Source organism: Botryllus schlosseri, chromosome 9 (assembly GCF_051294905.1).
Source record: "Botryllus schlosseri isolate E-star chromosome 9, Bs_hap1, whole genome shotgun sequence".
Classification (NCBI taxonomy): domain Eukaryota; kingdom Metazoa; phylum Chordata; class Ascidiacea; order Stolidobranchia; family Styelidae; genus Botryllus; species Botryllus schlosseri.
In genome coordinates, this window is record NC_137244.1 from 5,508,218 (window position 1) to 5,529,961 (window position 21,744).

Here is a 21,744-nt window from a genome sequence, read left to right on the forward strand (position 1 = left end):
CTAATCAAATTTTGGTTGGCCTTGCAATTGTACCTGATGTCATAAATAATTTCGAGAATTATCTCGCAGGCCACACCTAAACTTCTCGTGTGCTAAATTTGGCCTGCATGCCACTGGCTGGCCGCACCTGATCTGTATGGTTATTAATAACAGTGATTGGTGGTACATAAAAATTCGATTGAAAATTCTCTGAAAGCAAATGTTTTCATGATAGAGAAGTTGGAGTCGGATGAGAAAGTCAGCATCATTCTCACAAACTCTCCTACTCCGACTCCAGTTAGTATTTTCCCACCGACTCCGACTCCAGCTATTATAGTTTTCACGACTCCGACTCCATCAAGCGAAAATTACCCAGACTCCGACTCCGACTCCACCGACTCCGACTCCACAGCCCTGGTGATAGCTATACTTACATAGCATGCGTTGTCATTGTTTGTGGTCGTTATAGTGTTTTCGCCTGCAACAGTTATTTACCAGGTCGATATTCTATATTATGATTACATATATATATATTTGCCGACTTGTAGCACGACCCACTTCTAGGATTTTGTAAGACACCACTTACACCGAACAGATGAAGAGGAATCGCATAGATATCGTGCGTGCGAAGATTGCTTATGTGATTAGCAACAGGTAGCCAACTCAATCAGCTAACCTTTTAGGCTTCATGTATTTGCAATTCTCCTTCTAATGGCATCTGTATCCCCAATAGTTAATCTCACCCTGATTTTACACAGGCTGGCTGATGTCTAACCGTTTAAGTTTGTTATTAGTGAATGACATATTCAGTTTTGCTGATCAAACACAGAACCGTAGTGGAAAGGTCTTTCCCTCCGTTAAAAAGACTCAAGACATTCAGTCGAAATAGGGCCGATTCAGGGCGACTTTCCTCTTCTCCCCCCATCTCAATTGAGGCGAAGAGACTTTTGAAACTGAAGGAGAATTAGGAGGACTCTTACAACAAAGCAACAGCAGTTTTTTTGGCAAAGGATTGGCACATTGACTTTATCTACAAATAAAGTCCACAAACAGTGTCCGTTCCAATCCATAGGAAATAAGGGTCGAACAAGCAAAGGACAATGTAATACCAGAATTAGGTTCTTGAATAATTTGTTTTGTGTTTCTTTTCATACTTTTTGTTTAGTAATCCGTAATAAATCAATTATAGAACTGAATATTTCACGTGCGTGCGTGTTTGTGTGTATGTATGTGTGTACGTGTGTGTGTGTGTGGGAGGGGGTCCGTGCCTCACCAGCCTTGAACCTCACCGCACGTCACTGGACTACACGAAGGATATAATAGCTACACAAATAATATCAATATCATTCAAATATCTGTGGTCGCACTGATTTACCGACTCAACTGGTCCCCAGCCTCCTGAGAAACTCAAAGGGAGATTTATTAATATTGAACCAAATTCCAACGTCTGCGGCTACAGTTCAATCGCCTGTATTCCTCACAGTGCATACGCAAGGCTAACGCCGCATTACAACGAAGAAAAATAGGGACTGCCAACATGCGTCGTCGTTATAACCACTGTTTTAGTGGCTTAACTTTATTCAACAGGTCATGTATCGTAGTTTGCCAATTCTTTTGTTGGCGAATATAGGTTTGATAATGAAGTATCTTAGAGTAAAACAAGGGGTTGGAATCCGGCCCGATACCCGAGTTGAGTTTGACACCACTGCTATACACGGTCTTCACATACTAGCCAATAGCCACTTTCTTTCGTTTCATTACATGCTTCTGGGAAGCGAGTAGCGTAGTTGGTTAAGCACCAGCACCACGACACCAATGGCAGTGGTTCGAATCCCGGTTCGGACTAGCTTCTATGTGTCGAAGGTTATATGGGCTCCTCATCGCCGACCTCACTGCAATTGCGGTGACTTTGAAAGCCCAGGTATGACAGTGGGTCGAGCTATAAGTCGACGATAAAGAACCGATGAAAGCCTTGAAGATACAGAGACTGCTGAAAGAGCGCACGAGCAATTGAACATGAAGAAATGCATTGAACTGTGTGATAAAATGTGATGTCGTGGAGCACAAAGCCCTAATCGGGCTATAAGCACCACTGCTGTGTGTTGAAATATTAATAATAATAAAATTACACGAATCTAAATCAAGTCAACGCTTATATCTCCAACAGTTGCTGCGAAAGAACTCATATCATTGGCATATGCTCATGATCGTGTCGCTTTTCAGCATCGTTTCCGGGTTGAGTTGTCTTTTGTGGCGAGAACTTCTTGAATATATCAAGTCGATAAAATCTGTAACAACAAGCCAGTACTCAGTAATGTTACGAATACAAGCGTGCGTACGACCAAGTCCACCGTATCTAAAAACAATTAAAACTTACATTGCACTGAAATGTATCATGTACCGGACATTTCCAAATGAGCTTATCATATAGTCTTCAAACTATTCAAAATACTATTAAGCTCTATGGAGCATCGATCTAAAGCAGGGGTGACCAACGTTATCGGCCAAAGGGCCACATGACATTTCCGAACCATTTCGAGGGCCACTTTAATGTGGATGACCTTTTTAGTCGTCCGATAGGAGTGACCGGATTAGGTAGGGGGTGAAAACAAGATTTACATTTTTAGGCATCAAAATCGATAATAATTATGACATGAAAACTCTTTGAGCAATGGGCATTCATCTCCTGAACGCATAATGCGCTAAATTCTTTCAAAGTTACTTAATGAAATCAGTCAAAAATACTGTTACAGGTATATGTTTCGGGTAGATTCGGTATGCACTTGTTCCCTATTGGTAATAACAGGATTATTCGCCGCTTGGACACATCAATATCGAAGATTTAGGAGAATATGCGATTGTCATTTTGTGCAAAGGTTCCGCCGCCGATGATCTTTCTGGGAGTGCAGACGCTAATTCTCATGTTACACGACACGTTCTCTTATAATTGCAAATACAGTTAGACTCAAGTCTGTAAATTGGCCGCATTTTTAATTTCTGATTTTCAGAAGCAGGTACCAATACCAAAAGCGAGAAATCGAGTGACAATAAATCGCGCGAATTGCCAAAAAATATGAAATAAGATAAATTTGCCTCGACGTAGGCTAGTCCACTTCATTGTCATATACAAAAATCTGCGAAAAATGTGGCTAGACCTTTGCTACGCCAATGCGTAAGAGCTGATATTTTAGTCATGAATGTCCAAAATTTCGTGGTCACGGTAATAACACTTTTGATTGGCCTTGCGAGGTCACAATGAATTACATGGACAATTAATTTTTTTACAATAAGCAATTTCGAGAATCACCTCGCGGGCCACATTTGGCATACTGGTCACGGGTTGGCTGCCCCTGATCTAAGGTCTATTGTTGAAAAAGTAAAATGTAATAATTTAGCAGTCTTTGTAACCTCAACAGGGGTACCGTTGTACGCCAACTCGTGGTAAAGGTACACTTCAATGAAGGCCGATCTCAATGCATAAGTTCTTTGATTTTAGGTCTAGAGACTAGAGACTGGGCCGTCTTGTATCTCAATGCAAGCCCAACAATGATATTGCGGCGTGCAAATAAATCTGCCCACTTTCCATAGTATTTTTCCGAAAACAGTGCAATACTTATAAAGCAGATTAATCTGATATGATGCCGTTTCACGAATATATGTACTGGTGTATGAATATGCGGGTCGCCCTAAATTTTGAAATTTTCAAATATTCTGCATTGTTTGGTCATTCTACAAAATAAACAGCCTTCAATAAGCTCACAGTATATTTGTTGAAATATCGAGCATGGCGTTTGAGATAAGCCGTCAGCGAATGGGAGGGAATCGCATTGCAAACTCAGTGTTAGAAAATATTAAACAATAAATATGACGCCCGAGAGATGGTAGCAAAATCGATGTAGAATGTAGAATGTATTGGGTCAAATGGATTAATAAGCCAAGCGCAATGATTCGACTAAAAGTCAGTGTTGGGAGGACGAGTCATAACTTGACTCGAATTGACTCGAGTCGAGTTGTACAATGACTCGGCATGACTTGTGACTCGAAGGTAGTGTCTGGATCCCAACACTGCTTCAAGTCGAGTTAATGCAAAAGTGACTCGGGACGACTTGAGTATTTTCCATTCTCAAGAAAATGTCCTGAGTGAAGTATAGTCACCAGAAAATATCGACACGAGTCAAGTCATGTCATGTCACGAGTCATTACAACCCTGCTATTGTGAGTGCCGCTTCGCTGCCTGCATGCGCATAGAGTTGACAATTACCGTTTGTTTTCTGTTGCCTCCTTGATTGTGTCCGGTATATCAACACCGAGCGTTTCCGGCACGAGCAATATTCCGAGTATTCCTGACACTATGGCTGCTACTCCCATTGCCATGTTGGGAGCCAAATAACTGTATTTTCCTGTTTTAAAAGAAGGCATTATCAAAGCAGGTTTGTTTGATAAACGATCGATCCTTCGTAAACCTATTCAATTCTTGTACTTACTCAGATACATAAAATACCGCACGCCGAGCGATCCTACACGAGATGCAAAAGCGCTCAAGCTCATGGAGGCGCTTCGTTGTAGAGTCGGTACGACTTCCGACGATATCAAATACCAGACGCAAAAAACGGCGAGGCTAGAAGCCTTCCCTACCATTGCAAGTACGGTTGATATCGCAGGTAAATCTGTGAAATAATTGTACCATAGGGATTGAGACAGTAGGGAAATAACATTTGTTCGAAAATGGCGGGGATCCTATCATTCATATATTTGTAGTATATGGTGACGAATCGACACGGCAATACTAGCTCGTTGAATAGCTATTTTATGGTGTCCACGTCACGTCCATCGAGGTAGAGCCGTGGGTATTCGCGCCTCAAGAACTCAGTAAATTTCGTCCAATATAGGCCTGTGGTTCCCAAAGTATGTGTCGCAAAGGATGTAAATTTAGATCGCGACCATGCTAATTACAAGTACCATAGAGTGATTGTTTTAATCAGTTGGTCTCAACCGTTTCAGCTTACGGACCGGTAAAATTTAAAATAATATATGGTTGATCGGAGGACACTCGAAAAATTTAAATCAAACCAAAATACAAACACAACAAGAGTATACAAACCCTTTAATGAGGTGACTTTCCCCAAATTTTACCACTGATTTCGATATTGCTGATAATCAGGCAATTTTCTGAGACTCAAACGCGTTCCCTTCGGCGGTGCTGGCGAGCAATGAGGAAGCTTCATTGGATTATATCATCATTTCATGGCCAGAACTATGTCCTATAAACCTATGTGTCCAGACAAGATAGCGTAATAGAGTGAACGTCGATGCTGCATTACGTAAGAGTGGTTGGCAGTATCCCGGCAAGCCATTAACTGGATTCTGTCTATAGTTCGACATATTTCGAGCTGATAAAATAGATGTAGGGAAAAATTGCAAAAGGGAACCATGATCTGCTTCATCCTCGTATTTTCATCGGAACGTTAATGCACAGTTTGTGGTGCGTATTATGTTATAGATTGCTTGAACAAACGATGATGATTTTATGAGTTAAAATGCCTAATATTGAATGAAAATTTCAATTTTTTAGTTTCATGTAGCTTACGCTCTGGTATCATCGGCAAAGCCATTGTCGAAATTCCACCCAGCACCATTAGCAGCGCGGCCGTTCGCGGTCTACCGAGGTATTTCATGAGAACGAATCCTAGAATGGACGATGGCAACTCAACCAACCCTCCGAGAAATACGTTGATGAAACGATCTTTGCTGAAATCCGTTGAATAAAGCGATATGGAGAAGTACAGCGACGAAGTTACAGCCCTGAAACAAGAATAAACAACGATCCAAAATTATTACGATTCGGCTTTAGCGGCAATGGTGGTTTTTTCATTATTAGCTTTATTACTGTAATAATCTGCAGTATAGTAATTATGAAGTGATTCAGCGTCGCAATGGTTACTTCGTTATAAATGTTGATTGGCCCTCGCAACCAATGTTCCCTCTAATTTTTGACGAGTCTGCGCAAACACGCCAACTCACTGCGCAGCCCCATAGACAACAGTGCGCAATCAGTCACCCCATATGGTGATAAGCCTCCCCCTCGGGCCTTCCGCTTTTTCTCGCTACTTATCATCTATATTGGATGTCCGTTCAGTGGGTGTAGAGCCTGGACGCGCGAAAAATGTATATAATTCATGATTGAATCGGTCAATATCATCGGGAATTGCATATATATTGCTACTAATTTTTATCCTCTCTCTCCTCACGTAACCAGATTTACCGGTAGAGCTGATCGAGTAAGGTGTGTTGGAAAAGGTAGGACCCCTAAATAATAATCAAATATCTTCGGGCGTACCCGTTGGTAACAGTGACGTGCGGTGAGGTTCATGACTGGTGAGGCACGGACCTCCCCCCCCCCCCCCCACACACACACACACGTAAAGTAGCCTACATGATAAAGAGATCCAAAATGTGAATAACAACAGCGAGTATAGAGGGCGTTTTCTTTGCACACTGATAGCCGTTGAAATTCCACATTATACAATACATGTAGGACTGGTCGCTATTGTGCTTAATGGGAAAGTTTAAACGGATAATAATTACTATCTCTTCAAGTACCGGTATAAATTATTCGAAGCATAAAGCAACGACAATGTAGCCTATGTAAGTAGCTATCACATACCACAATTTAACGGAAAATAAATAACAACTACATAAGTATGGAAATGTCTTTGCTCCGCATTACGTATTGCCCGTCGCTACTATATAATTCCTATAAGACAGTCAAGCAAGACTGTTGTATTCCGAAATCGATAGCGCGTTTCACAGTGCTGCGATCGTCCAATTGTTAGCGAATAGTGCATGAGGCGAATTCGTTTGTGCCTCACCTGGCTATTGTTTCTCTGCGATGGCATTGTTTGTAATAAAGCCGGATGTCACCTGCCTTGGTGATTTTGAGGAGGTTCTGGTGGTCTGACACTGTTGATATTTCGATTTTCGGAATCAGTGTGACGATAGCATTTGATTGATACCAATTGTTATGAATTCCGAGCTATTTATAATGAATTCCATTGTCGCAGGTGAGGCACGACCCGCCCGTGCCTCACCTGTGCCGCAACTCTCCTTTTGCGCTGCATTTTCGAATAAAAATTATGAAAATTGATGATGTTGTGTGAAAAAATGTTCAAATTTAGTTATTTATGAACATCGATGTAAAATATCAATAATCATCCACTCATGGAGGGTTTTCACAATTTTCACTTATTCACCCTGACGACAGGTGAGGCACTGCCTCACCTGCCTCATTGGACCGCACGTCACTGGTTGGTAATGACTTCGGTACATGATGCTATTTCGTGTCCTCCTATCTGCTGTGTCAAAATATATTGAAATCGCCCAAACGTACCAAACTAAGACATACACGATTTCAAATTGTTATTTCTTCTTTGATAAAGTTGCATAAATTTCCAAAAAATTACTCCATGATTTATGTTTATTCACGAAATAATTTTGGTTCCCTTTCGAGCTCGGGCCGTATAATTGGGGGGTTTGGGGTGCGGTAGTTACGGTCTTGTGCGTAACACCAGACGTGCGTGTATCCATTCGAGTCACATGATTCATTGATAGAATCAAAATACAGCATTTACATTTAGTTTTATTGCATTACGCCAGATAATCATATTATGAGTGAAGATGGCGAACTACGCTCTAAACATGATGTGGTCTCGACTTGAAGTTAAGCCATTGGGGGCATTTTTTTTTCAGAAAACCGTCGCGTTTGGGGTTCTGTTGAAATATTTTCGGGATATGCACCATAGCACACGTGCGACTCAGTGGTGCCGCAAAGGGCTAAGAAGCATTCACCCGCCATTGCGATAAACCTCGACATCATGGATATCGCACGTGTTCTGTGGTGCATATTTTGCGGGTGTTTTGGCTACAGTTCGAGTGCGGTGGCTTTCTGAAAAAATGAATGCTATTTTTTTTCCCCTATTTTACTTCTCTACATATTTTGCAGCGCACACCTTTATCGCTCGAAAAAGAAAAACTTTCATCTAATTTTACAGTTTTTTCTTCTGTTTTCACATGCCCCGACAACAGCCATGTTAAACGAATCACACTTTTTTGCTAATTTGGCTTGGTGAGGAGATGAGAAACTACCCATTCGTTTTGCCAATATTAAAAGCGGTCAGTATAAATAATGCAGAATTATCGAATTTTCACTCAACGTTGGCCACACAGGCAAGCAGCTATAGCCAGAACACTTGTAGCGACACAAATGGACGCCTGTAATCGCAAGTACTATAGACGGCGAATCGGAATTTTGTGCGATCATCTGTGACGTCACAATAAATCCGTGTCGAGTAAACGGTGACCTAGTCCAGTGGTTCTCAACCGCCGGTCCGCGGACCGGTGCCGGTCCGCGACGACATTCCTGCCGGTCCGCCAGGTATATTACAATTTTATACCTTAATTCCAAGATGCAATGGTGAAGGTTTGTCCATTGATAAAATAAATAAAACATCAAATTTTAAACTGATTCATAACTTCAGGTGGTAAAATTAGGCCTGGAAACCTGTTCGATTTGACTTAAGGTTCAAGATGTGTCATTTGAGGACATGCGAGCGACAAGTACAGAACAGATACGAGCTGACTCATCGCTAAACAGAGCAGTTTGCGCGATCATTCGTTTTCGATTCATTCATTTTGTGCAGGACCGTAAATGGGGCAGCCCAAACCGCCCAATTGGAGAGGGGCCGCGCTTGAAAAGGGCCCAAAATTCTTTTGCAAATGAACATATATCATAGCGTATTTTTTGAAACTTTTTCCAACATTTTTCAATTTCTTTTCGCGCTTTGCGCGATTTAGTGTCTATAATTGTCTTGCTTATTAGGTGCCCTTCTCCGTGGAATACGCATGATTTATAGAAATAGGCATTTTGGCGTCATCCATTACCGCGCCACGACGTACCAGCACACAATGAAGTTTTGGTTAACATGAGACTCCGAAAGGTGTGCCAAAAATGCGGCAGTTAGAAAACCGATTCAATCATGAATGAAAATCTTCGCTATTGTCGCGATTAAGCTGCATAAACTCTCTGCTTACACCGAGTGGAATGAATGTTCTCCCAAGTACTGGTGCAGATCCATCAACCTGTCGGGTCTGGGCGGGGGCGAAGCCCCCGAAAGTTCGGCTTATCGCCCTGTGGGCTGACCAACGTTTTTTGGGGTGGGCTTACGAAGTACATTTTGGGCCTGGATTTGCGGATGGCCGAAGCTGCTGCCTGCTGTATAAGGTGTTTTCTTGCGGCACGCATTGTATTCGTAGTTGCCAGAGTAGCCTGCGCCTAGTGGCAGTGAGCAATGAGCAAGGTAGCACGACAAGGTTCTTGGTTCGACTCCGAAACACTTCTTCGCTCGATATTGTCAAAGAGAAGGATAGCATTCGAGTTGGCGCGGTCGGTTAAACCCTCAGCCTTCGGTGCGAAAGACAGTAAACGACTCTCGGCGGTAGCAGCACGTTTGTCTGGACAAGGCAATTTTACCTCAACTCAGCAGACTCACTTCCATAGAATAACATAGAGGCCATCATGAAGAAAACCAGTTACGATCCAAACCCTCTAAATGTCACTCTCTAGCACCATAAATTGCACAAAAAACGGTTGCATACTATACATTTTGGCTTCATTTCAGTTTTGAAAGTTCACCGGTCCGCCAGACATTTTTTGAAATTTTACCGGTCCGCGAGGTGAAAAAGGTTGAGAACCACTGACCTAGTCTACTATAGATTACTAGTAGACATACACGCGCGAGAACGCACTTCAAATAAATAAAGCGATCAACGTAGAGCAGGCCTACCGCGTTAAAACACTGATGTGACGTCTTAATACCGGCAATATGCGGTCATTACTATCAAGACAAGAGTCAGATATAATGATACGTATATTCAAGTCTGACTGAAGCAAGAACAATATCAGCGTATGACCTTATCGACGGAAGATTCCCGTTCAGACGAATCGAATAAAACCAAAATTTGTGCTGCTGAGAAGCTGATGTTATTCAACGCCCTTCAGTGCTCATCAGTTGTAGCATTTCCCGATCAACGTTGGCAAAGATATGGATTTTTAAACAATATTGGTGCTTGTACAGTACTTGCATATTCTGCATATTATCATTTCTCAACGTACGTGATCAGATTCGCCAGATTGGAAATGATAACTTCGAAAATTCACGGCATGTTATTGCACAGTAAATCTTACGCAATCCTCATGCCACGCGGAAAAGACTATTCGTTAGTTTCTCACAGATTAACTTCGAGCTAGCCCAATGTTCGTTTATAACTTTGTCAAACCATGTTATTTCGCCATTCCCAGAAAAGATTGAAATGATATCAGTATCGCTCACGCGTACGGTACCATACTAAAAGAAAAATCTCTTTCGTGAGGCGCACGTGATTGCAAATTCTCACGGAGCGCAATATCTACCTTTGCGGGCAGCACTTGTACGTCGGTTTCAGACTTCAGCGATAGCAGTATTTGCCCCTGGCAATTTTCCCTATAATTTTTCACAAGTCGGCGCGCCTGCGCGGTCCCTTTGACAACAGTGCGCAACGACTAAAAAAAAGTCATCACTTCGGATTTTTTGTGCGCAACTTAGATTTTCTGTGCGCAGAGACCGTTTCAGCACTGCGCATTTGCGCACGTGCGCAGCTTAGAGGGAACGTTGCTCGCAACCATGATTCAGTTGGTTTGTTCTTGGTACATTGTTAGTTGCTTTGTGTTATGTGTTTTCGGTAGTTGTTGACTTGAGTTTCTTATTTGTATAGGTTTATCTCCGTAATCACAAGTGACCTCTATTGTAAAATCTAGTTTTCCTACTGAGGCTACTGTATTTGCGGTATTTCGGACAATCCTTCGTTTGAGCCGTTTATTTCAATATATCAACCATTCATCAACAGAGCTTCATTTTGAAAGATCGGAAATGAAATTTGAATTCAATTTTGAAAGTGACATTATTAACTAGCCTTAAAAGCTTGTAACATTGGGAGTTCCCAATTCCTTTTCATTTTGTTGTGAATTAACCGACACTTTCGCCAAAATTTAAATAGAGTTGAGTTTGAAGAGCTTCTTGGAGGTACAGAACTTCAATATACAATTAAATAGTATATTCATATTGAAATGAACCCGAATATTTTCGGCTGACACTCGTCAGGGGTAATCGTCAGCAACTAGTAGAGAATTGGAAAGAACATTGTATATCAACAATCGTATCACAAAATATGACGTCACCAGCATGAAATTTCGAATGAGAGAGCGTTCAATGTACTATTTTTAGGTGATACACGAACTCCTTTTGTTGACAGAGTTTTGGTTGGAATCAACTTTTATCAAAATACACCAACCAAAACTCTGTCAACAAAAGGAGTTCGTGTATCACCTAAAAATAGTACATTGAACGCTCTCTCATTCGAAATTTCATGCTGGTGACGTCATATTTTGTGATACGATTGTTGATATACAATGTTCTTTCCAATTCTCTACTAGTTGCTGACGATTACCCCTGACGAGTGTCAGCCGAAAATATTCGGGTTCATTTCAATATGAATATACTATTTAAGAGTTGAGTTTAAAAAATAGGTTTGCCAAGGCCGTGCTTACACTACATTTTATAGAGATAATTACCTAGATATAAAGTAATATCGGAAATTGCAATATTTTGATTTACTAGGGTCGGGAGCCTGACGAAATAATTTGTGGTGGGTGTGGGTTTGGGGTGGGGTGCTCACGGCGCTGGTCCCGCATTGGAAACAATGAGAGAAATTGTGAGCCCACTTTGCCGCATTGATCGTTACACCCGGAAGTTTGGAAAAGCAAAGTCTTGTCATAAACGTCTTAGCACTTTAGTAGTACTGAATAGCAGATTTTTGATCTTCGTCACGCCGAGGAAACAGTGTTTCGGTAGATGTACAAGAACCATGCCCTGCCGCCGTCAAAATTATCGTGAAAATGCATTCGATCCGGACGGAACGAACAAATGATTTATACTACTTAGTATGAGGGTGCATCGAATTTATACTGATGTAGCGGTGGTGGTGGCGGACTTACACTGATAGAAAATTTTCAGCTTTTCCAAATTAGATTAGAATTAGAATCAGAGCTACACAGGTTTTTCCAAATTAGATTAGAATCAAAATTACTGAATTCCCGAAAACTTGAAATTGATTTCAGTTTCAAATTATTATATAAGTAATGTAATAATTATGTGAGTTTTGCGTTGGCGGCTCGGCACTGGATATCCGTGCGCGAGAGGGATATTCGTGTTAACTCAGTGCAAAACGCCGCGGACAAAGCGGCATTTTCAAGAAAGCAACAAATTAGATTAGAACTAAATTGAGAGTATAGAAGCATTTCCCAAATTAGATGCGAATTAGAATTAGAGCATATGAACATTTCACAAATTTGATTAGAATTAGAATTAGAGCATATGAACATTTCACAAATTAGATTAGAATTAGAATTAGAGCATATGAACCTTTCACAAATTAGATTAGAATTAGAATTAGAGCATATGAACATTTCACAAATTAGATTAGAATTAGATTACTTGCATTTCGCTCTAATTTAGTGAAATTAGACAACTAGAAATATCTAGTTGTCCTAGTCTGGTGGTGGCTTTGAAAATACGCGCGCAGTCGTATCGTGTATGGTTTGACCATCTGTTGAATACCAGGCCACAGGATTGCATAAACTATACTAAAGGGTACAATATTCACAGTTCACACTAACCAGCCAAACATAGATGTGAGAAATCGAGCCGCTATCCTGGATCGGAATAGTACCCGCATGCTCTCCATCATACCGGCAGAAGTCATATTGTTTTTTGCGATAACATAGCCTCCTCTCTCCTGTTGATAAAACGTCAAAATTCATTAATTTAAATAGAGTCTCATTTGTATAGTGATTCCTGCATACTTTTAAGTATCATGAAATATAATTTGACTAACGGGCAACACAATATAACACGTTTACCTCAAGCTTGTGGTTTAAGCCGGTTGTCCTATCGTTGACTCTTGCGATTACTCGAAGGTATTTTATGGATTCATCGCTCCGACCTTTTTGCGCCAGCCAACGACAAGACTCAGGAAAATACCTGGATTGTTATGAAATTGTCTCGTACTGCGGCCATATATGTGCACTGCACTTGATGCGTACTATACATTACCAGCAACAAGGGACGTAAACCATAGCTCCGATGGCTGCGAGCACGCCCATGTATATGCGCCATGATCGGAAAAGATAGCCGAGGAGCGATAGCGTACAATACCCGACGGAAAAAGCCGAACGCTGATGCGATGGTGATGAAATTGCGCCATTTGCAGTCGGTTATTTCCGTCACTGTAATTAGTTACATAAACACGCTCTTCTGTTATCATGAAACGTATTAGAATTACCAAGAACGTAAAAGACAATGTAATTTGTGAGACCAAAGAATCCGCTCAGGAAAATGGAAAAGCAATAGACTGGATAGTTCCAGGCACCAGCGGAAAGCACTTGGGACAGGACTTGCACGCCGCACGCTCCGAGGAAAACAGGTCTTCGACCATACCTGCAAAATATCAAACGAAACTGATTTGTGTTATCTAGAAAGTACTAATAGCTACGGTGTAGTTGGAAAACGGAAATCATGTTTTCATTAGGGTCATTTCCCTAACTTCAACGTAAGTTTAAAAGCTTTAACTTTACTGGCAAATACAGCCTTGCATGGACAATTTCTATTGAATTTCTTCTGGGGACGATTTGAAATGATTACGTATGACGGTTATCAAGTCCATAATTGCGAACAACTTTAAGGTATAAGGTAAAAACAATTTGAATGCCAGTAATGGTCCACCATTTTCTACTGCAGGAATAATCAACTAATCACTGTTACATATGATTTTATTAACAGAATACCGATACAAGTCATTCCATATATACATGTCACGCTCAGACTCCTGTCTACTTGGTTTATAGCATAAACAAGCTCATAGTACCTATATTTACCATGATATTTAGTCATTGGTTATCCTAGTACTGAAGTAGGCTTTCCTACACTTAGGCTACGCAAAGGACTCTAATTTTGCCTATAGACTCTCGCTTCTGTACTTTTTAAAGCGAAATTACTTGATCATGTATAAATTTCGTCGTTTCCAAAGTCACATACCCCCAACACATAATTTCAAATTGCTTGTATTTTATTTGACTTGTAACAGTACCAATTACTTTACTAGATCCCACTTCCAATATGGGATCGCTATACCCAATAATAAGCTGAGCTATCTGCGACCTACACCTTGACAAACATAAGACTTACCAATCAGCCACGATCGTTAGAAATGACCCGATTGCCACTCCTGCGTGATACATTGACGTAGCAACAGGATTTTTCCAGTCGTCTCCACACACCATGGAGAACTGAACAAATCGCAACAGCCATACGTTATTAAAAAATTCCGCACACCGACGAGAAAATGGTAGGTAACAGACAAGTCCATGGGGATATGTTTTACAATATAGGAAATTTCCAAACGTGCTACAAAAACATTGACGTTGGTGGTTTGCAAAAAATGAAAGAAGCTTTCATTCAATGAACTTAACTACATGAAAAAAATCATTGATGCATTATCAGAAACTTTTCATTTGTGCCGGCGACCAATAGCCTACTTAGACTTGCCGCGGCTTGCACGATAATTTTCATACAGTATGCTTGACTATGGTCGGTGTGTCTTCAAGGTTGCGATGCTCCACAGAACATCTCGTGCGTTACCGCCTATCAATTAATTAGCTAATTGGCCGTTTTACCAAATTAGTGGCGTGTAATCAGGAATATCCGCCGCTCGCTCGACGCGGTTTCACTGCCCGCTCATTCCGTCAGGGCTGTTGTTGTTGTTTTGATAGTCACGGTGATTCGATGACTATGGCGGTATATGATATGATAATATTTATTTTGATTCCTGATCTGCCGACTTGTAGCACGGCCCATTTTGTTGTGACTTTTGTTAGACACCGCTTACGACGACCGCATGGCGAGGAGGAGTCTAGATTAGATAACATTCTGTGGGGTGCAATCCATGAAAACCACACCCGACATTAAACAAGTATTTTACAATCAAAAACAGTAGGTACAGTCAGCCTAGTAATCTTTGGACCGACACTACCGAAAAAATGAGCTCAATGTAAAAAGAGACTCTCTCTTTATCTCGTGTTGTCTTGCTGGTGGAAATTCGAATGCAAGTAATATCATTGTTATGAATGTGATAATCAGATTGGTTTTGTAAATAGTAAAATTCAGAGTCCTATACTTCCGAGATGTAATTTTAACTTTTGGTACAGAAAAGCAATATCGCGCATAATTTCTATACAGAAGAATTTGAAATCGATCGCGACCTTGTCTTCATTTGATAAGCCTTGAGCATTAAACACTATAAATCCAAGGATGGAAAATAGGTGTATTTGTCAGCTTTCCACCATAGCGTGGGGCGTGAATCAGGTAACGTCACTTTCAGGTATCAAATTGTGCTTTCACACCCTTGCACCGGGTGAAAATGAGTTGAACACACAATTTTTCATGGATATATATCCCCCTGCACCCGTTGAATATATATCAATAAGAATTGGTGCATCTGACTCGTTTACACCCGTTGGAAAGGGTGTGAAAGCGCCACTGATGCCCAAAAAAGAAGTTGATTACTTCTGCTAGAAGTTCTACGTCGAATGGTGATCGAGGTAATTTATTACCATTAGGGTGGCATTTTAAACAAAAATCTACTTAAAACATACATGTTTAAATCACGTTGTCTAACGATTACGTCACGAATCCTTAATTGTGATGCGACAGTGGATTATCGTCGACAATTGAGAATATAGCGTAAATATGGCTCCTTCGACCAAAAACGCTTCCGACCACTGTCATAAACAGACCAAAAATGTCTAAATAGTTATGCAGCATTTTTACGGTCGGCGATCATCATCATCAGAACACCCATTCGGTACCAATGATTTTATCTACAGTCTATAACTGATGAACCGACGACGATTTCGAGGGTTTCAGCCACTCCACATCGCATACGTCGACAATATTGGGTGCAAATCGTCCGTTGGGTCATACTACATGGTTTTCGAAAGTGTTTATACAATTATGGCATAATTATACGTTTGAAAAAACAATTTTTTTGAATGCATTTCCTTAAATCGCTCTTTAAAGCATGTTTTAAGCAAAGTGTTTTGAAACACCATTTGTTTTACAGGCATCCCTAACTACCAGGGCACTACTGTACAACATCATTTATCAATACCTAAAACTCGACAGATGAAGTGTATTGCGTAAGCGAGATGAGTATTACTCACCTCTGTTGTTGCGGTTTCTTGTGTTTCCGAGAAATCGTACGTCATTCCATAGACGCAATCCGTCACTTCAGAGCCATTGTCATTGTAATATTCCGACCATATTTCCACCGGATATCGACTGTAATTCCTTTTGTACATTTTGCACGGACTGGAAACAATCTCGTTCTGCTGGTTCACTTCGAGCGGGATGATGGATGAGTCGATGTCGCGATCTTTTGTAACCTGTCATTTAATAGTTCAATCGAGTTCGATTGTGAACTTGAAAAGCGCGTATGAATTGGTAGCCCGTCGATGTAGTTTGCATAGTTACGCCGATTGCGTCGCGTGTGACACTGTGATGAGATAACATGATGGTGAAATTAAACCATGTTTGTATAGTTGTGGCGCGAATCCGGCCGATAGTATATTCCTACACTCTTAGCTAGTAACTAGCTTTGCTAGTAGTGAAGTAATTTTCCACTTTCAGAATACTTTCACCCAATACTCAGCCTACTTCCACTTCTTCTTAACAATATCGAAGGCATAACTAAATACTTTCTACAAGTAAACTTTTGTTAGATAGAAAGTGTTATTTGGATTGATTTGCTTGAGTTTGTAGGTGAAATGATCATAACAAGTCGGCGAAACATCCAGGAGTGGTCCGTGCCGAAGTAGTTCTATTTATCAGAGTACTTCAAGTTGAATTTCAGTACTTGTACAGTTTCCATACTTTCTCAAGTAATTATGATTTTCGACTACACTTCTACATCTAATTGACATTTTTCAGTTTTTTATGCAAAACTGTACCTATAATACTTACTTTATACTTACTTGTAACTCGCTACTTCTACTTGAGTGGAAATTGACGACATTACTTCTACGTCTACTTCAGCACCCTTGTACATGCTAACGAGATATATTTTGAAACTTGCACCCATTTCTGAGTGTCAACAGTCAGTTTGCGTTGCTGCTAAGATGCATCTTGAAATTTCCGAATCGAATTTTTCAAACTAATTTCCTTAAGTACTTTTCACACCTTTCATTTTATACTTATACTTGAAATATTTAGGCATATATTGAAATTTGTTATTTCTTTCTATAATTGATTATAAGTATTCTTGAGTAGCAATGCTGAATGCTGTGAATGCCTCTATATATTATTAACTATTATGGTAAACCCTTCGTTACACTGCCCAATGATTTTCTCACTACAAATTGCACGATACTGACATTAATATTCTTGGATTCGTAGTATTCCGGTGGGTAGGTGCAATGGTGTGGTGGCTCGTAGTGCGAAAACACAAAATGAATCGCCACGTAAGAGTTTGGAATAGCGGAAAGTAGTGACAGCAGCAGCATGATCTTTTGATAGCGGCCCCATGCACCGGCAGCTTCCAATGCTTCTTCAATATCCAATCCTGATTTATTATCCATCTTTGTTTGTTCAAATGGTATTGGAGCTATATACAGATGCTGAGACAAAACACAATCATTATTAGAAAATTATGTTTTTACTGTAGTTTCATATCGCTGGCTTTCCTTTAACTTAGTTTTTTTAACCGCATATCTCCTTGTGGTTCTATGATCCTACCAACACAATAACGAAAACTTCAAATTTATTCCAAAGGAATATAAGATTCTAACAGGTCAGGATTAACAAACAAGTCTGCCGGGAAATTTCGAAACAAATGCGGCGTCCGAACTAATCCACCCCTGATTTTTTTCAACTCACACTAACAACGCAAAATTTATTGCGATGGTTGCAATGTTTCTTCTGCAAGATTGGATCTATAGGTATGGCGCAACTGTGTCGAATGAAGCATAAAGTGATATTATCACCAGTACATTTTACAAAGCATTTGAATCTATGTAAAACGATTTCGCGGAATCTTTATCAAGTAATCTCGTCATGAAAAGCCCCTATTTTTTAAAGACATCGCCACACATTCACCCAAAGTGGCTGCTAAAAATGTTCAAAGTGTAACGCGAATTCTATATTCGCTTCAAACACATTCACTAGACGATATCTTTACTGCCTAATGGAAGAATGACGATGAGTGACTATTTGTTTAGAATTTTGCAGAAGAAAGGGGGCGAGTGGCGGGAACTTTATCAAAATATTTGCGAACTTTATAGGCAGTTATATGCCCTCTATATAAAAACAATAAACCAGATCGTGGTTCGTTTCACCATTGAAATCACAGTATACCATTTCATATCTGCTATCTCCATATGCTAACCGTTATAGTCGTCATTAAAATTTTTATTTTCATCTTCTCCTTCTACAACTATTTTGTGTACGTATAACGGATAAGCCTACTTTTTGACACCGCTAAAATCGAATATCTCTGATCAGTCGTATCAATCATAATGCTCTATCGCGCATTTTACCTATAGCCTACCTATCTATCTAATCTGTTTATCTATCATTGTCAAATCCCAGTACAGCGAACCTCAGCCATGGTCACGCCCCATATAGCATTGCGACACCAAATCGCTCCCAGATGTGATGCAGTGAAACAGGGAAGTACAAGCTGCAGCCCGCTAAAAAGTGTTATTCTTGCATGGTGTGTATGTGCAGTGTGCACAGTACATCAATCATAATTAAATTCAGCATAGTTTGGCACGCATAAGGCTGCAATAGCCAGTCACGCAGGCTTCCCCCACAGATAGAACGACTAACGAAGGAGAAAAACCGCATGTGCGGCATCGATGCGGATGTACAGTGTAGCTACATGTAATCGACTTGACGTATTGCAATGCTTGACCCAAAACCTTAGTCGACTTAATTTCTGGCTTAATTTCACCGCTCTCTAACCCCACCGTCCAATTCAGCGGTTCCCTGATGCACTTTTAATAATGATACCCGCAGATCTTCGTAAATACCAATAAGACTCTCTCGTAACGGTGATCAATTTCAGTCAAAAAAGTTATCTTCGCATACCTTTGAAGGTGCAAATGGCAACATACAAGTGATTGATTTTGTAAAGGTCGAGAAATAGGATTTGGAATCAGACACCCATTGCTTGATCCATTGCTTCTAAGCCCGTGGTTCTCAAACTTTTTTCGAAATGTTCCCCTTTACGATAGTGAAAAATTTCGCGTCCCCCTTATGGTCCTATCCCTATATGAAATCAAAATGCCAGCAATTCCAACGGATAGTTTTATGGCATGGAGGGTTATGACTGTTGTTGAGAGAACTCCTATATTAAATTAGGACTATACATTATACACAGAGTAATCACCATGAATTGGAGGTAAGTCGAGAAAAATCTGCTGCCAGCTACTTCGTGCCCCCCTGCAGATGCTTCCTCCCCCACAGTTTGAGAACCAATGTTCTAAGCGGAACAGCAGCAAATTCTGGGAAGCAATGTTGCAGTGCAAGCTGGAGTCCTGACAAAGTTTCCATAATTTGCGCAATGATTGGCTGGGCAAAATCGAGAACCAGAGTGACTCGATCTCGATCATGAATCGAGACTTCTAATCGAGTCGAGAAAACCATTACCGAGAATGCCATAACCGAGAATGGACACCACCGAGAATGGACATTACCGAGAATGGACACCACCGTCAATGGACATTACCGAGAATGAACACCACCGAGAATGGACATTACCGAGAATGGACCCCACCGAGAATAGACAGTCCCTTTCTTCGAATTCAACACGCAGTTAGCGCGAGCTGGCGTGACAGGAGTATTTTGACGGGGAATTGGCGATCTGAAAGTACGAACAATTAACTTTACATGAATTATAATAAACCACTGCAATTATGCTAACAGGTTGCAATCACTGTCGGCATAAATTTCGAGACTTGACAGATTTTGTCGAATTTAATTTGTAATTTGAACTCAGGAATATATAGAACTGTTGTTCCATTATATAATCATATATCCCTACTGCACTCGCTAATGCGACGTCATTTTTCTTCAGCGCCTCCCATACAGCCCCCTAAGCCCAGCGCCCCCCATATCGCCCCCTGAGCATGTCCGTCCCCTTCATAATCCAAATCGCCCCTTGGGGGCGCTGGCAACAAGGTTAAGAAACACTGATTTACAGTAATATTTGAAAAGTCCAGGCATTGTAACTCGAAGATTCGGTTTTACCACGTGGATTGAGACCACAGAAGAAATCTGACGTAGGCATGAAAAGGATGATTCGTTCAGTTGTGTCTACCAACCAGGGCTGTGGAGTCGGAGTCGGAGTCGGTGGAGTCGGAGTCGGAGTCGGGGTAATTTTCGCTTGATGGAGTCGGAGTCGGAGTCGTGTAAACTGTAATAGTTGGAGTCGGAGTCGGAGTCGGAGTCGGTGGGAAAATACTGACTGGAGTCGGAGTCGGAGTTTGTGAGAATGGCTATGATTTCGACTCCGACTCCGACTCCAACTTCTCTATCATGAAAACATTTTCAAAGAATTTTCAATATAATTTTTATGTACCACCAATCACTGTTATTATTAACCATACAGATCAGCTGCGGCCAGCCCGTGGCACGCAGGCCAAATTTGGCACACGAGAAGGTTAGGTGTGGCCTGCGAGGTATTCTCGAAATTATTTATGACATCAGGTACAATTGCAAGGCCAACCAAAATTTGGTTAGCATGACCGAGAAAATTGACGTTCTGACGTATTGACGTATCCAGGGGTCAGCCACATTTATCCCAGATCTTCGTATATGACCATGAAGTAGAATGTTTCATAGCAGTTTTATTTGACTTGAAATTTTTCTCGATACTTCGCATGATCCATTGTCACTAGATTTCTTGCATTCAGTATTTGAGCCCCCTTTTGAAAATTATAAATACATATTCTTCACAGACTTGAGTCTAACTATATTCGCAATTAGGAGATACGGCTTCGCTTGTGCACTCGCAGCGAGATCGTCGACAAAACATTTGCACAAAATGATAGAGGCATGTTCACTGATACCATCGATTTTGCTATGTCTAAACGTCGAATAATCCTGTCCTTGCCAAATGAGCCCAGTGGTATACAGATGCGACCCCCAATGTATGTTAGCGACATATATATTGATATAGCTATAGCCTAATTCAGTCGTTATCTTGCAAAAAAATTTCGCGCTGTGCGCGACCAGTGCCTGATTGCGCACTGCACAGTTGGATGACATAGTGTTATCAATTTTAAAGCGTAGTAATATAAGTCTTGTTTGCAATGTTTCATAATTCGGTTCGCTCCTACCGACGACTAAAAAAAGGTTATCAACATTCCCGTAGCCCGCGCAATGGTTCGTAAATCTCAGGTGTCCCTTTCGCCGAAAAAGTTGCCCACCCCTGATATAGATAAAAGACATTACTTGCAAATTACAACTCAGTTGCAAAGGGGACGAAAATCGCAAGATGCGTTTTCGCGATGCAGTCAAAATTGATGCAATTTTTGGAATTATACCATGATACTGTGACAGA

The 21,744-nt window shown here is 40.8% G+C and overlaps 2 protein-coding genes across 5 annotated transcripts in view; one reads left to right on the plus strand and one right to left on the minus strand.

The window, feature by feature from the left end:
• LOC145446954 (uncharacterized) overlaps positions 1 to 21,744 on the plus strand; it is a 486,702-nt gene that overhangs the window by 296,691 nt on the left and 168,267 nt on the right. The gene's annotated exons all lie outside the window — the stretch shown is intronic.
• On the minus strand, positions 1,382 to 18,083 carry LOC145446942 (organic cation/carnitine transporter 2-like). 3 transcript variants are annotated; one of them, XM_080325338.1, is made up of 8 exons: positions 13,411 to 13,552; positions 13,182 to 13,354; positions 12,989 to 13,109; positions 12,746 to 12,864; positions 5,567 to 5,781; positions 4,464 to 4,646; positions 4,241 to 4,379; positions 1,382 to 2,267 (listed from the first exon to the last, which is right to left on the minus strand). In XM_080325338.1, exons 2-8 carry the CDS (start codon positions 13,229 to 13,231, stop codon positions 2,162 to 2,164), a joined length of 933 nt encoding a protein of 310 aa, XP_080181464.1. In that variant the 5' UTR covers positions 13,232 to 13,354; positions 13,411 to 13,552; the 3' UTR covers positions 1,382 to 2,161. The 3 variants fall into 3 exon arrangements, 1 of the variants encoding a protein (XP_080181464.1); XR_013917396.1 differs by lacking the exons at positions 1,382 to 2,267; positions 4,241 to 4,379; positions 4,464 to 4,646; positions 5,567 to 5,781 and adding exons at positions 14,313 to 14,413; positions 16,346 to 16,567; positions 17,555 to 18,083 and having other exon boundaries at positions 13,172 to 13,354; positions 13,411 to 13,565; XR_013917397.1 differs by lacking the exons at positions 1,382 to 2,267; positions 4,241 to 4,379; positions 4,464 to 4,646; positions 5,567 to 5,781 and adding exons at positions 14,313 to 14,413; positions 16,346 to 16,567; positions 17,555 to 18,079 and having other exon boundaries at positions 13,411 to 13,565.